At 61.8% G+C, this 14,741-nt stretch overlaps 2 protein-coding genes across 3 annotated transcripts in view; both read right to left on the reverse strand.

Annotated features, from left to right (window-relative positions):
- The window catches only part of ZNF687 (zinc finger protein 687), a 28,773-nt gene extending 21,832 nt beyond the window's left edge, over positions 1-6,941 (reverse strand). Inside the window, exon 1 of the mRNA XM_074809264.1 lies at positions 6,817-6,941. The gene's annotated coding sequence lies outside the window, so the exon portion shown is untranslated. The remainder of the gene's footprint in view (positions 1-6,816) is intronic.
- Positions 6,942-8,465: 1,524 nt separating this feature from the next.
- PSMD4 (proteasome 26S subunit ubiquitin receptor, non-ATPase 4) lies at positions 8,466-14,579 on the reverse strand. 2 transcript variants are annotated; one of them, XM_074809705.1, is made up of 10 exons: positions 14,466-14,579; positions 12,398-12,538; positions 11,624-11,738; positions 10,930-11,016; positions 10,206-10,274; positions 9,674-9,889; positions 9,476-9,584; positions 9,038-9,169; positions 8,815-8,882; positions 8,466-8,717 (listed from the first exon to the last, which is right to left on the reverse strand). In XM_074809705.1, the coding sequence occupies exons 1-10, from the start codon at positions 14,489-14,491 to the stop codon at positions 8,550-8,552; spliced, it is 1,131 nt and encodes a 376-aa protein (XP_074665806.1). In that variant the 5' UTR covers positions 14,492-14,579; the 3' UTR covers positions 8,466-8,549. The 2 variants fall into 2 exon arrangements, with proteins under 2 accessions (XP_074665806.1, XP_074665805.1); XM_074809704.1 differs by lacking the exon at positions 14,466-14,579 and adding an exon at positions 13,919-14,064.
- Between the last annotated feature and the right edge of the window lie 162 nt (positions 14,580-14,741).

Raw genomic sequence — 14,741 nt, forward strand, 5'->3', positions numbered from 1 at the left:
TGGAGTTTCGTCTCCCCCCACGTGAAGCAGCAAACACCTCCCGGCCGTGGCAGGAGGGCAGGGTTTCGCGCTCTCAAGGCACAGGCGCCACGTGCTTGAGCAACGGACGTGCCCCTGGCAGATGCAGCCCCCGTGCAGGCTTCGGGAGTCAGGGAGGGTTTTGGGAGGCCCAGAGTGGCTTTGGCAGCACCCAAAAGCAGCCGTGGCTGCAGGATTTAAGGGAAGAGACAACGATGACACGATCCCTGCAGAGTTTGCTCCAGCGCTTCAGGCTTTTGGTTTTTTGGCATTTATTGAACACGAACGTGCTTAGACACCCACAATAACGGCAAACACTGGTGCCGAAACGGCTCCTGCGCGCGAGGATCCGATAACCCATCCCCCGGGCTGGTCTGCACGGAGCAGCCCGTGGCCTCACGTCCCAGCATGTCCCATGTGGAGGCCAAGGGGACAAAACGACGGCGTGATTCAGCACGGATTTGATTTCAGTTGATCCCAGCACACCGGGTATACATTCCCAGCTGCTGTTAGCAAGGTGGGGTAGAACGGCCCGGCAGTCCCGGTGCTGAGGGAAGGAGCCAGGAGGGTGTTGCAGCCTCCAAACACGAGCACGGGCTCAGCTTGGAGAGCCGACGCTGAGCCAACCCGCTGGCTATTCGCTCCCAATCCCTCCTCTCCCACACCTCCAGCTGCACAAATTCCGCTTCTGCTGGAATAAAACACTCCCTCGCCCTGGGTCTGCGCTGAGACACCCTTCTCCTCACAGCCTGTCCCCCCATCTCCGCTGGGCTCTGGGCAGGGCACCTCTCCCCGTCCCGCTGATCAGGCCCTTCCGAGCCCCAACGGTCCAGGGGGGCTCGCTGTGGCAGGTCCCCTCTCTCCAGCCAAGAGCTCGGCCGCGACAGCCGGTGGACGACCGGCACGGCCAGAAACCCCGACAGGTCCGGTTCACCCCGCATCCAGCGGCTTCTGCAGCACGGCCCGGATGAGGCAGGAGGAGGAGGTGGCAGGCGGGATGCTGGGCGGCTCCTGCCAAGCCCAGCTATCGGCTCACTGGCAGGCGGGGGGAGAACGGTCACTTTAAGGCGCTCCAGGAGCTTAATTATTAATTTTTCCCTATGAAATCTACTGCCTCCCGGGAGGCATGCTGCTTTGCCCCAAGCAGAGCCTATGCCCCGCTGCTGACATGGAAAGGGCTGGCTGGTTGGCTCTCCTTCCTTCCCCCTTCCCTTTTTTCTTTGCTTCTGGCACATGAAAAGGCTCTCTTGGGGTACCAGGTAGAAAATAATCCTCTGCCAGGACGCTGGATGGGCCATTTGAAACCCTAGGCATTGTTTTCCCTGCTCCAGGCAGCAGCAGGGGATTAAAACTTCAGCCATTATGCGCATGTTTTGTGCTCCATTGTGCTCGGCTCAGCCATCCCTCCGCATTAACATCTAAACGGGTCCCACGTCCAGACCTGAGCCGGCTCTGGGGTCCCGGCCTCTCCCCGCCGCAGCAGCCTCGCCAGGGCCCGCTGGCCCTTCCTCCCCCTGTGCCCAATGGCCGGACCTTGCCCCGGAGCCCAGCGGGCTGGAGGCTTCCGCAGGTCAAGCGGGAGCGGAGGAGAAATGCGAGGCGCCGGCAGTGGTTTTGTGAAGGGCCGCAGCAACCCCATCGCCCGCGGTTCTGCCGCGTGGCAAGAGCGGGATCCCTTCCCGAGGGGAACAGGCAAGGCCCTTCTCACCCTTGCTCTGGAATAAGCACGTCCAGATTATTACTGCAGCTCACTGCAGCAGCCGTTCCCCTTCGCAGAAAAACCCCAAACCCAAGGGGAGCGCAGACGCTGCGGCTGAAGCGGCTGGCGAGCTGCGTGCCTGCACAAGCCAGCCAGCACCGCGGCGGTTCAGCTCGCGGAGGAGGAGCGCCGCCTGAAAACCCCTTCCTGGCTCCATTTCCTCCGGGAGAGCGAGCGGGCAGAGCGCTGGGGCCGGCGCAAGGCCCGGCGCTCGCACGGGAGTTGCACCGGGCGGGTAAATCTGCGCGGCGAAGCGCCCCGGCCCCGTCCGCCAGCGCGGCAACGCAAACACGCCGCGCTCGGATGCTCCCGACCGTATCGACCAGGAGAAATCACCCCTCAAGTAGCCGTGATGATGCAAACGCCGTGGCAAATCCCAGCCTCCAAACCTGGAGCCGAGGCCGTCCTTGCGCCCGGACCCAGCCCAGGCACACCTAGAGGTTTTGCTGGCAGAACTCGCTCGGCGTGGGGTAAAAACCGTGGGAGGGGGAGCAAAGAGCAGGAAAAGCCTACTCCAGACCAACAAACAAGGCCAGAAACTGCAAAAAAAAAAAAAAAAAAGGGAGGTTTTTTTTCGCATTACCACGACTTAATTTGGCCAGGCAGTACATATCTATTTCTATAAATCGAGGATATAACGTATCTGGGCAAAGGGCTCGCCAGCTCCAGCCCTGCCGCCACAAACAAGGCGCCTGTGTTCCCAGAGCACCCGACACCACCCAGCCCCGCTCTGCCGGGGGACAAAGATCCATGCCCAGCAGCGGCATTCTCCCCTCCTTTTTAAACACTGCCTCCTATTTCACACCCCCCAATCGTCTCCGCTTTAAAATCTAATCAGAAAATACATTTTCTCCCCATCAAAGAACTCCCCCTGGCAGCATCCCCAGCTGCAGTCTGCCCACTGCCTCCGATTTCGAGGCAGCTTGAAGTACGGAGGCTGAATTATCTGCTGGAGGATGGGCGTAGGTGGCTCTTGGTTTTAGTCATGTACAGACATCCCCAGGAAAAAAAAAAAAACAACCCGTGTTATTTTCCACAGCATGCCAACCCTCCCGGACAAGGGAGCGGCATCCGTCAGGCCGGGCTGCCCCATCGTTTCGGGCACCGACTCCGAACACCCTGGGCAGAGGTTGGAGCTCCTCAGCGCCGCTGGGCCGAGCGAGACGGGCCCGGCTCATGCACCGGGAAGGAAACAACCTTCTTGATGCGTTCAGGCTGAAGCTGCTGGTCCCAAAGAGTTTGAACCATCTTCTTTTTTTAAAGACAGATTTATGATTGCTGTAATTAAAGTGATTAAAAAATGTGCTCCCTTTGTTCTGCACGCTGGCTCCATCCATCTAAGGCGGCTTCTTGGGGATCCCTCCCCGCTGTTTGGATCACGCACGGCAAGAATGAAACCACCCCAGATCCCCCTCCAACACGTCGGGGGAAAGAAAAACAGAAGAGAATAACATTTACAGTGAAATAAAAATAAAGGGCTGGTGTCAGACCCAAACCCACCAGATTATCACCACTGAAACATCATTTTTTATCTTTCAGTAGGTTCTGCGACAGCAAGCGAGTCTTTAAAAGCAAGAGGCGAATCCAAAATCAGCTGCGAAGGGAGGGGGAGAGGAGACGGTCTCTCACCAACACGCAGCAAACACACAGATTCCCCCTGCCGGGATATGAATAGCTAGCTCACAGATTTCACTGAATTCAAGCAAAAAAGATGCTTCATCAAGGAACAGAGAAGGAAACTCAGTTCTTCCCCGTCCCCCCATGCCCGCGATCAGGTGCAAATCCGCAAGAGGAGCCCGGCAGCCCCGTCCCGGTCCCCGGCGCAGAGCACAGCTGCCACGCAGAGACGACACATCCTGACCGGAGGCTGGTTGGGGATTAAATTCCCATACGTTTAACAGAATTAAGTCTCTACCATCTGCTAACTTCTGGAGATATCAAAACAAACAAGGGGTGGACGAGATCCAGAAATCCTGACAATTTGGCCGGCCTGAAAAATTAAGTTTTTAAACACTGGCAGGCGTTTTTGCAGCCATGATCCGCACAAAGCAGCCTCAATGTCAACGCGGGGAGGTTTTTGTTCCCGGATTTACCAGTATGACCAGGAGCCACACCGGTGTAACGCGGACAAGGGCTTGGTGGTTCCGGGCAGACATTTCACAGAAGAACGCCCAGGATCCTGCCAAGCGTTCAGCCTAACGACACTCCCCTCACCTGGGATCGTTTCCACGTCGCGGTGAACAGTTCCCGGTTATCTCCATCCCGGCGGGTTTTGGGCTATTTCATCGCACTGGCTTTTACAACGTAAAGTTTCTAAACTCAGCCAGGACACCCCGTTTATTCTAGCGGTATAAATAGAAAATCTGCCATGTAGGATGCCAAAAGGAAGGGAACACTGAGTTCCCTCGCTCCTGTTGCACGCTACGACAGCCCCGCGCCATAACCGCGCTCGCTCGCTATTAGTCTATTATTATTGTTATAATACCCAGATGCGTGCTTAGGTACTTGATGGTACAAATAAATTAAAGCTCTAGAAAATACCTTGCAGGGGGCAATCACGCATTAGCAGAAGGAGGGATTAAACCCTGGAGAACCTAATCGGGGTGGAATAAACCCAAAAAACTAGACACAAACGTGATTCCTGCAAGATGATGAGAGCTTTGGGTGCTGCTGGTCCTGCTGGTCATCGCAGGAGATCCTGAGGTACCTCCACACCGGCACCGCCTCTCCAACAACCGTGGTCGCTACGGGGAATGGGGGCTCCCTCGCACCAGGATCAACACCAGGAGGAAAAGTGCTGGCAGAGCTCCTGCTGCTCCTGACCAAGAAAAATCAGGGGAAGAGAAGTCTTTGGGAAGCACCTCTGCCAGTCCTCCCGCCTCTGCTAATGCCAGCATGGCCACATGTGGGGTGACGCAGTTTTTTTCCTCCTCAGACACACTAAAAATACATCCTTTGAGGCAGCTGTTTCCACAAACAAGGCTCAGCTCCTAACGTGCTGCTTAAAACCTAAGTAGGGAGGCTATCAAACTTCCCCTGCTCCCCTTCTAGGGGAGTCTCTTTGAATTAAACTAATTGTGGGAAGCTAATCACAGCCTCCAAGAGCTGCCCGTTACCCGATCGCACGCAGACACCAGCAGCAACAAATTAAGGGACTTTACAGGGGCTGAGACCAAGAAATGGGAGGAGAAGAGAGAAAAGAAACTGGGTTTGAAAGAAAACAACACATTTGTACTACCAACCCACTCTCCCTCTCACAAAGCAAAACCAGGAGGCTCTTAAGGAAGTGGCCGAGACCCACAAGAAATACCCCCGCTGAAACACTCGACTTCCCTGCAGAAGGTCTGCTCCCTGCCGCTTGGCCTCCTCCTCCTCCCCAGGGAAAGCACCCCCAGCCCAGGGCCACCTCGCTGCCCACAGGCCAGAGTTCCCCGAATCTCGCCGGGCACCTCAAGAAGCGACAGCAAGAACCTGCCGTTAGGCTTTGCTATTCCCAGCTGCTTCCCTGCAGGAAGTCAGGGTGGACCTAGACCTCGATTCAGGACGGTGCCCACCTCCCCACGAGCCTTCTCCTGCATCTGGAACCACACCGAGCTCCCCAATTCCTCCCAACCGCCCCCCAAAAGGCAGACGGCTGCTACAGGACCTGAAAACACACAGGCTGCAACACCGAGGCCCCGACAGGATCCTCTCCACACCTCCCATATTCTCTTCCCCTGCCAAACCCGGCGCAATAGCGAGATTCCCTCCTCCCCAAACCCTAAACCATTCAGCAGCCGCAGCACTGTTCTTCCCAGGACCTTGGGGTGCGATAAGAGACCCACACGCCCCGTTCTCAAACACCATCCTCGGGACACCGGTACCTGGAGAGGATTTAGACAGCCCAAAACCCGACCGGCTTCTTGTTCACACAGCCACTCCTCAAAAACTGGAGGAGCAAGAAAATCCCCCCAGGAACTGGGGCCACAAAACAAGACATCACCTTATTTGCAAGAGATGTTACAGCTGAAGGATTGGGGGGACCACAGGCAGCCCCTCTCTGAGCCCCGGGCTGGAGGGGGGAGGTTGCCTCGCCCCCCCGCCGGGCAGGGAAGAGGAAGGAGCTCAGCCCCAGGAGCGCTGGAAGGGAATGACAACACTCCCAAATCCCAGCGCTGGAGAGAGGGAGCCGGAAGCGACCCCCCCCCCGGAGCTGTGGGGGCACACGAACAGCCCCTGCGCCCCCCCAAAGCCTCCCCCGGCTGTGGGAGGTCTCAGCCTGCCCCTGACTACGGCTGGGCATGACCAGAGCGCCCGCCCCCCCCCCCCCCCCCCGCTATTCGCGGTGATGTCAGGGCGGGGGCAACCAGCCCAGGTCTCCCCAAGAGATGCAGGTGGGCACTGCCAGCCCCTCCACTGCTGGGGAGGGAGGGGGACATGACCAGGCTCCCCAGAGACAGAGGGGACGAGGATCACGACCAGCGCCCCCCTCCCCCCCCCAAAAAAAAAAAAAAAACCCCAAACCCCTCAGGCCTGGGGGAAGGGATGCGCTCAGCCCTCCCCGCAGAGGCAGGGGAACACGACCGCTCCCCCACCCCAAAATCCCAACGGGAAGGGCTGTTACGCTCCCCCCAGTTCCAAAGGGGAATAGTACAGGATGACCGTTAGGCTGCCCCCCCCCCCCCCCCCCCCAATCTCCTGGAGAGGGTGGGGATAAGCGGTGCCTCCCCCCACAGCGCGGGAGGGGAGGGGATGACCGTGACCCCCCCCAAACCCCGCAGGGGGAAGGGGATGACCGTGACCCCACCCCGCGGCACCAAGGGGAGGGGCCATGACCGCCGCCCCACATCCCGAGCGGGGAGGGGGCGGCTCTGACTCACCGCGGTCCCGAAAGGGGAGCGGGGCAGCGCCATCACCTCCCCCCGTATCTCACGGCCCCCTCCAACCGCCCCCCCGCCCCGAGGCCTGGGCCCCCCCCCCTCTAGGCCCGGATCCCCCCTCCAGGCCCCGAAGCCCCTCCCTCGGCCTCGGGAGGCGCGGGGGTCCCGCGGCGGCGGTACCTGCTGCTGCGGGCGGGGGGCGGCTGGTTCCCGCCCAGGCCCCTCCGCGGCGGCCGCTTCTCCTCAGCCACTTCCTGCTTGGCTCGCGCCCCCCGCCCTCCGCCGCCGGCCGCTCGCGGGCCGCGCTCCCGCCCCCCCGCCCCCCTCGCGCCGCGCCATTGGCGGAGCCTCCCGCCACTCGCCGCTGCGCGCGTTTCTATTGGCCAGCACCGCTGTCACTCTCGGGTGGTCGCGACCGTTCGCACTCGCCGTTGGCGGAGCGGACGACAACTCCACGGCCGGAGCCCGCCTCCCGTGTCGTGTGCTTATTGGGGTGTGGGGGTGCCATTCAAAGCATGGTCCCCGCCCACCCCGCTGCCCCGCTTCCTATTGGTGGCTGGCGCTGGCTCGCCCACTGGGCAGCCTCGCTGCTTATTGGCTGGAGGCTTTGTTCATCAAGCCAGCGCCCCTCCTCCCACTTTCCATTGGCCAAATGAGGCTGCCCTTCAAGCACGGGTTCTCGCATCTATTGGCCGCAGGGAATGTCCATCAGGGTGTCTCCCAGCTGTTTATTCCCTATTAGGCGAGAGACCTGTCGTTCAACGCCAGGGCCCGCCCCTCCACCAGTCCCATTGGTCTGAAGCTCCCAGAGGTGGTTCAACCGTCTTCTCCCATTTGCTGGCAACGCTGTCACTCAAAGAGCGAGCAGCGTGCTTGCCCCGCCCCCCTCCGTCTGGCACGTGATGCAAAGACTCAGCCCCGTTGGTGAAGAGCCCTGTCACTCAGTCACGCCCCTGTCTCTTTGCTCCCCCATTGGCTGGCCCGCCCGCCAGTCCGCCATGACAAAGCAACACCACCCATTGAGCCGCCTGGCCGCCACTCAACCCAAAATCCCGCCCCCCCGGGCTCTCCTCCCCACCCCATTGGCAACCTCACCAGCCCCACGAACTGACAACATCCACGCCACCTCCTCACTCATTGGCCGACTCCGCTGCCCATCAGCCACCAAGGCCCACCCCCTCCGGCCTCACTGTAAACATCCTGCGGGCAGAGCGGGGCACGCCGGGAGGTGGCGCAGGGGGCGGGGCTTGGGCACTCAGGCCCCGCCCCCAGGCACGTGTTGGAGGGGGGGGCGCCCAGAGGAGACCCGTGCCCAGTTCCCCCAGTATAGGGGAGACCTGGGGCCCAGTCCCCTCCTGTACGGAGGAAAGCCGGGGCCCAGTATTCCCCAGAGCAGGGGAGACCCAGGGGCCCAATCCCCTCCAGTAAAGGAGATTCCAGGGGCCCAGTCCCCCCCAGTACAGGGTATCCCAGGAGCCCAGTTCTCCCAGTACAGGGAGTCCCGAGGCCCAATTTTCCCAGTACAGGAGAGTCCAGGGGCCCAGTTCCCCCAGTACAGGGGATCCTAGGAGCCCAGTTCCCCCCAGTGTCAGGGAGTCCCGAGGCCCAGTTCCCCGCAGTACAGGGGATTCCAGAGGCCCAGTCCCCCCAGTACAGGGAGTCCCGAGGCCCAGTTCCCCCCAGTACAGGGGATTCCAGAGGCCCAGTCCCCCCAGTACAGGGAGTCCCGAGGCCAAGTTCCCCCCAGTGCAGTGGGAACCTGAGGCCCCCTCAGAGGGCCCTGGGCTGCCCCCCCCCGGCTCATCCCCACTGAGGCGCCAGCACAGAGCCCCCCGTGAAATCCTTTATTGTCCCCGGGCAGCCCCCGGGCCTCCCACTCACCCCGGGGCCGGCGGCGCCGCCGCCCCGCGCCCTCATTTCTTCTCGTCCTCCTTCTTGTCCTTGCTGTCCTTGGCGGCCTGCGAGGCCAGCGAGCCCATGGCGTTGCGGATGGCCTCGTTGTTGGGGTCCACGCCCGGCAGGTTCTCCAGCACGCTCTGCAGGAACTCGGGGTCCTGCATCACGTCGTAGTCGTCTTCCTCCTGCGGGGAGAGAGGAAGAGGAGGCGGGGAGGGGCTGGGGGTCTCCATCTTCCTCCCGGACGGAGAGGGGTCCCCTCCCAGCAGGGCCAAACCCCACCTTGGCGGGTTCGGAGGTGTCCATGGCCGTGCTGCTGTCCACCTCCGCGGCCTCCGCCTGCGCGAACTCTGCGGGGGAGAGGGACCGCTGAGGGTGGGGGGGTCACCCCTGCACCCACCCCGCGAGCTTTGGGGAGCTCCGGACCCCGCCCCGGCGACAAAAACCCCCGTGAAGGGGCCGGCGGTTCCGTCTGGGTCTCCGAGCGGCGGCGCCGGGGGCTCACCCGCTCCCTGCAGCGACATCTGCATGGCGTAAGCGATCTGCTCCTCCTCCGTCATGCTGCTGAGGTCGGGCAGCCCGGCCCGGCCGAACTCCTGCTGAGTTATCGTCATCTTCAGCAGAGCATCGTCCGAATCTGCGCACACAGACCCCGCGCTCAGAGCAGAAACCACCCGCGACCCCCGTCCCGCCTCGGGCCTCGCTGGGGAAGGGGACGGCAGCGGGGCAGCTGCCCGCGGCGCCCGGGACGGAAGCGGCTCAGCCTCCGTCGGGGAATTTCAGCGGAAGCAGAGGTGGCTCCCCGGCACGCTGCCGTTAAACTGCCGCCCCCCGACGCTCCGGGGCAGAACGGGCAGCGCGGGAGCCCGCGGGCCGGCCACACGCCCACCCTAGGGAACGTCCTGCCTGTCCCTGCCCGCGTCACTCCCTGCCCAGTCCTTACCGTCCCCGCCAGCGGCGGCAATCCCGGCCTCAGCCGCGGAGGCGGCCGCAGCCCTCCTGGCCTCCTCCTCTTGCCGCTGCCTCTGCTCCTCCATGGAGACCCGCAGGGCCTGCGGAGACGGGCAGGGAGCTGAGCGGGGCCGGGCCGGGCTGGATGGAGCTCGGCGCCCGCGGCCGCCCTCCCGCTCCCCGCGCTCACCAGAGCCAGCTCCGGGTCCGTGCTGGGGTCCACGCCGAACTCGAAGTCGCTGGCGCCGAGGCCCAACATGGCCCCTCCCTCCCCGGCCAGGATCGGGGAGCTGATGAGGGCGTCGGCCAGGCTCGGCCCCGGCGGCACCGTCACCAGGTGGGAGCCGGTGCCGTCCTTCCCGTTCAAGGTGTTAATGAAGGCCGTCAGCTTGTCCGTGTTGGCTTCCTAGGCCGGAGAGAAAGGCTGGGACTAGAGCCCGGCCTGGCGCCGCGAGGGACGGCCGGCTGCTCCGCACACCCCGCGTCTCTCCGCACCACGAGGGAGCCAGGAGCGACGGAAAGCAGCAAAGCGCCCGCAGTGAGACGGGGAGGTCCCTGCCCAGGGGCCACGTCACTCTCCCCAGTAGCGTTTTTACTGGGGCAGCCTCGGACCGAGGCTCAGAGCTGTTGGTACCCTCACGTGCCCGAGGAAGGGCTCTGGGCTGGCCGGGATGCGAAATCCCACCTTGGCTCTCACACCAGAAACCCAGCGGAAGTCTCACCTCTTCTCCAAAATTGATGACATCAACGTTGACTTTCTCTTTCTTCAGGCGCTTTGCCAGTTTCACCAGCTGCAAGGAGAAGACGGCGGCGGCGTTCGCTTGGATTCCAGCCCTGACCCGTGCTCAGCCCCTCAGAGCCCAGACAGCAGCGCTCAGGGTTCACTCCTGGAGGCACGAAGCCCAGAACCAGCTTCCCAGTTTCGATCCCTCCCAGCAGGACGGTGCTGGAGGTGTTTCACCTCTCTGGGTGGGAGCTGACGTCCCTGTCGCTGGGGACAGCCAGAGCCTGGCACAGGCAGCGTCCCCTCACGCTCTCTCGCAGAGACCCGGCACATCTGCGTTAACTTCACTTGCGCCGTTTTAAGCGCCAACAGAACGATGGCCCAGACTCAGGGACACAGATTTCCTCCCCCAGCTCCTCGGGCAAAAAGCCCCAAGTGGTTTTGGTGACAGTCACAAGCCGGGAGGACCCGAACGTGGCGCGAGCTCCCCGTGGGACATCGGGATCCCTGTCCCTGGCTTGGGCCTGGCTGCACGCAGGGACGCGGCCTTCCCGCTCCCCCCCTCCTCAAGCCGAGGGCCGCTCTGCTCAAGCGGCTCTGCCTCCGCGCTGGGGTGTAAAACCTGACTCAGTACAGAGCAAGGAACAAACGAGAAACCCGATTTACGGCACAAATTAGAGCACAAGGCTGACCCAACGTTTTTTCCTTCGCCTGTTACTCACGTCTTTCTCGTTGTCTTCTACAGGGCTCCCAACGAAGGCGATGATTCGCATCTTGTGGTTCTTGCCCTGGCGATGTTTTAAAGCCAGCTGCAAGACAGAAGTTGTGTTGTACTTAAGGAGCAATTCTCAGGAAAAAGGGGTGGCCGGCTGTCACCCCGACGCTTTTCCTGGTACACAGGAAGATTTAGGCTAAACATCAGGAGAGGCTTTTCGGCAGAAGCGTCACCAAACTGTCTACAGGCAGGCGCAGCCCCAGGGCCTCCCCTTTGCTGGCCATTGTGACTCTGCTGGGAGCAGTTTGTTGGCAGAGAGAGAGTCTGGGCCAGAGCAAGAACACAGGACAACAGGGTGGCCACATCCTGGGGACTCTCGGCCGGGAGCTGCTCCCCTCAGGCGGGGAGAGCCGTGCAGCTCGGCTGGACTCCTGCGAAGCAGCTGGCAGGTTCCTCTGAAGCAAACGCTTGAGCTTTTATATCGGGTTTTATAAAGGAGGTGTCACCTGCATTTGCAGATGGGGAAACTGAGGCAAAACCGAAATGGTTTGCTGTATCGTTCAGCCGTAGAGGCAGGGAGAGAACAAGATCTCCCGTATCCGAGCCATCCACAGGACAGGTAATTTAAGAGACACGCTAAGGCAAAAGGAATTACAGAGAAAGGTGCAGACTCGCTCGTGAGGAACCAACAAGACACTTACATGAGCAACTCTGATCCCTGTGCAAAAGGTAATTTTCCCTTTGGGCTGCACCGTGTGTAGCTTTGAAAGGATCCGGCCCGTGTCTGGAGTGAGCGTGGTCAACACTTCACAGTTACTGCAACACAAATACACTCACGTCAGTGACTCTTCTCCGCGCAACCCTGTATTTGGGACGGGGGTAGGAAAAGCCCGTCCTGCCCCAAGCCTGCAGCCGGTGTCTGCTCAGCGCCGGGGGGTCAGTGCGTGCAGGGAGCAAGACTTTTAGCCTGGTTTCCTAAAAAAACCCGAAGTAATCCATCTGTGTGAAGGCTTGCGCGTGTCTCTGTCCCCTGCCCTGGCAACCTTGAGCCCAGTGGCCAATTTTAATCGACTGGCTAAGAGGGAGCTCACAGAGGCACTGAAATCCTACAGACTTCAGGAAAACGGAGGAACCATTCTCCTGAGGCCACTCGTGAGCTACGGTGACAGCTCAGGCCTCACCTGCCACCCTCTGGGACACAAGGCCACAAAAGGATGGGCCTGGCAGAGAGGTCCCGGGAGAGAAACCTCCGTAACGTCTCCTGGCACTGCAGGAGCGAGCCCAGCGAGCTAGAGACCCGTCAGGAACCAGGTTTTCTTGTACCAGTCCTCCCGGAAGAACTGGTTTGGTTTTAGACTGTGTTACTGCTGCCCCGTTTTGCAACACTCCCGCTGTCCCTTGCCCCCGCGCTCTCTGACGTGTCCCCCCAGCTGCTCCCCAGCGTCACCCGAGGCCGGTTCCCCCCTGGGACGCACTTGGCTAAGGTGATGAGCCCCACGTTGTTCTCGGGGTTACTGCGGGTTTTCGAGTGGCACACGATGTTGACAGCATCTTGCTGGGCCTGCAGGCGAGTGGGTAAGAAGTCTCCGTTCCTCATGTACTCGCTGTTGTCAACGCTGAAACACAGAGGGCAGAGAGGGTCAGCTCGTGAAACAGTCGAGGTTTACCCCCAAAACGTGCTTTTTGGGACAGCAGCCCTAAGGTCACACAGCTGGGGACACACAGCAGGACACAGGACGGGGCAGAGAGACGAGCTGTTTCCCTGAGTTCTCGGATCAGATCTGACCTCTGGGTCACAGGACAAATGCTGGCCCGGAGCTGGAAGCTCCTGCTCCTTGCTAAAGAGCGCGAGAGGCGACTGCGGCCAGACACCACCTCGGACCCACGTCTCACCAACACCCTCTTCTGTCTCCGCAACAACAAAAAAAAGCGCCAAGAGACACGACTCCACGGTAAAGTGCAGATCCCTGCGCTCGTCACCGCCGTGGGGTTTTCATCGGGACAAAGAGCAGCTCTCCCAGGGCAGGGACGGCGGGTGCTTTCCAAAGGGCTCTGCTCCGCCAGCGCGGTGCCCCCCCCCGAAGCCACACGGCGATGGGGCGAACCCCCGCGCCCCACAGCCCGGCTGTAACATCCCCCACCCGCGGCGGGGCCTCCCCAAACCGTGCGGCCGACGGGCAACAGTGCCCCGCAGCGTCTAAGGGCAGCAGCCGCCTCCCAGCCCCGCTGCGACGGAGCCTCCGCTCCCTCAGCGGTTCAACACGGCAGAGCCCAGGCAGAGAGAGCCCCTCTCTCAGGCCAGCTTCAGCAAAGCGACCCCGGGAAGCACGACTAGTTAAATAAGAGCTTGAGAGGTTATTCCGGCCTCAAATTAAGACTTTCTCGAGGAATACTCCCAGAATTTCTTAGTTTTAACACCACGGGAAAGGTTTCTTCTGGGAAAAAAACACCTATGACCATTTTCCTGACCGTGCTCGGGCTCGTGCTGGGCCACCTCTCCTCCAGCCCACACCAACCACCCCGTCGCAAGCTGGGGAGCGAGGAGGGAGGCGGCAGCGGTCGAACTTCACCTCAGGCACAAAGACACAAAGCGACCTGGCCGAGGCCATCCAAGCTGCAGCTTTACTGTTCACGGAGTAACAGCGAATTCCTCCCGCTCTCCAGGGCAACACAAGGAGCAGCGACACGTTTTAACGCCCTTAGACGTGACTAAGCAAAGAGTTACCCAGAGAAAACCTTAAGGACTTCGATATACGGTCAGCGGGTCGGGCTGTGCTAATATTTTTATCCAAACAGCTGCGGGACCACGCAGAGAGCCAAGGAAACAACAGAGCCTGGGCAGATTTCACTGTTTGTCTCTGTCGTGGCCTCCTTAAGCACCACAACTAAGACATGACAGGCCTGTAGCCGCTGCGATAATAATGACACATCAAAGTTCGCCTTTGCTTCCCCCCCCCCCGGATGCGTTTGGCACTGAGGGACAAAATTCTTTTCACCTCAACACCGACGTTGAGCAACAAGAAGGGAGACGGGGGCTGCTCCGCGCAGGACCCCCCGCCCCAGCGGTGCCGGGCGAGGCCCCTCCTCGGGCCGCAGGGACCCCCCGGGCTGGGGCCCGGCCCCGCATCGCCAGGCACCGCGTCACCCCACGGTCCCTTCGCGGGGGGTTCCTCTGCCCTCCCTGAGCCCCCCCTGAGCCCCCCCCTCGCCTCCGCTCAGCCGGAGCCTCCCCCACCCGCAGACCCCTCCTCAGCCCCCCCCGCCTCCTTTTTCCGTGACAGCCCCCACCCTCGCCGCTCCTCCCTGACCCCCTCCAGCACCCACCACCACCCTGCCCCACCCCAACCTAAACCCACCCCCCCCGCCGTGCCCCACCTTCCCCCCACCCCAATTCTCCCCACGGTCCCCCCCCGGCCCGCGATGACTCAGGGAAACCCGCGGCGGCCCCGCCCGGTGCCCGCTGCGGCGGGGGAGGGCGCAGGGGGGTGAAGCGGGGCGCGGGGCCCCCCCCGCGGCGCCGCCCGGCCCGGCCCCGCCGCTCACCACACCATGGTGCTCTCCAGAACCATCTTGGCCTCCTTTTGCCTCAAAGACCGGGCCGGATTCCCCTAAACAAAACGCCCGGCGATTGGCTCAAAGCTCTCGACCAATCGTAACGTCCCGCCTGGCGAGGCGAGGCGAGGCGCGGGGCATGCTGGGAGTTGTAGTCCCGGCATGGCGGAGGGAGATCAATATGGGCGCAGCGGACAGTGACACGCCCGTCTGCTCCCTCCGCCGCCCCCACGGTGGGGAAGAACATAGAGGGTCCCCCCGGCCCTC

The sequence above is a fragment of the Strix aluco genome, chromosome 30 (assembly GCF_031877795.1).
Source record: "Strix aluco isolate bStrAlu1 chromosome 30, bStrAlu1.hap1, whole genome shotgun sequence".
NCBI classification, from domain to species: Eukaryota; Metazoa; Chordata; class Aves; order Strigiformes; family Strigidae; genus Strix; species Strix aluco.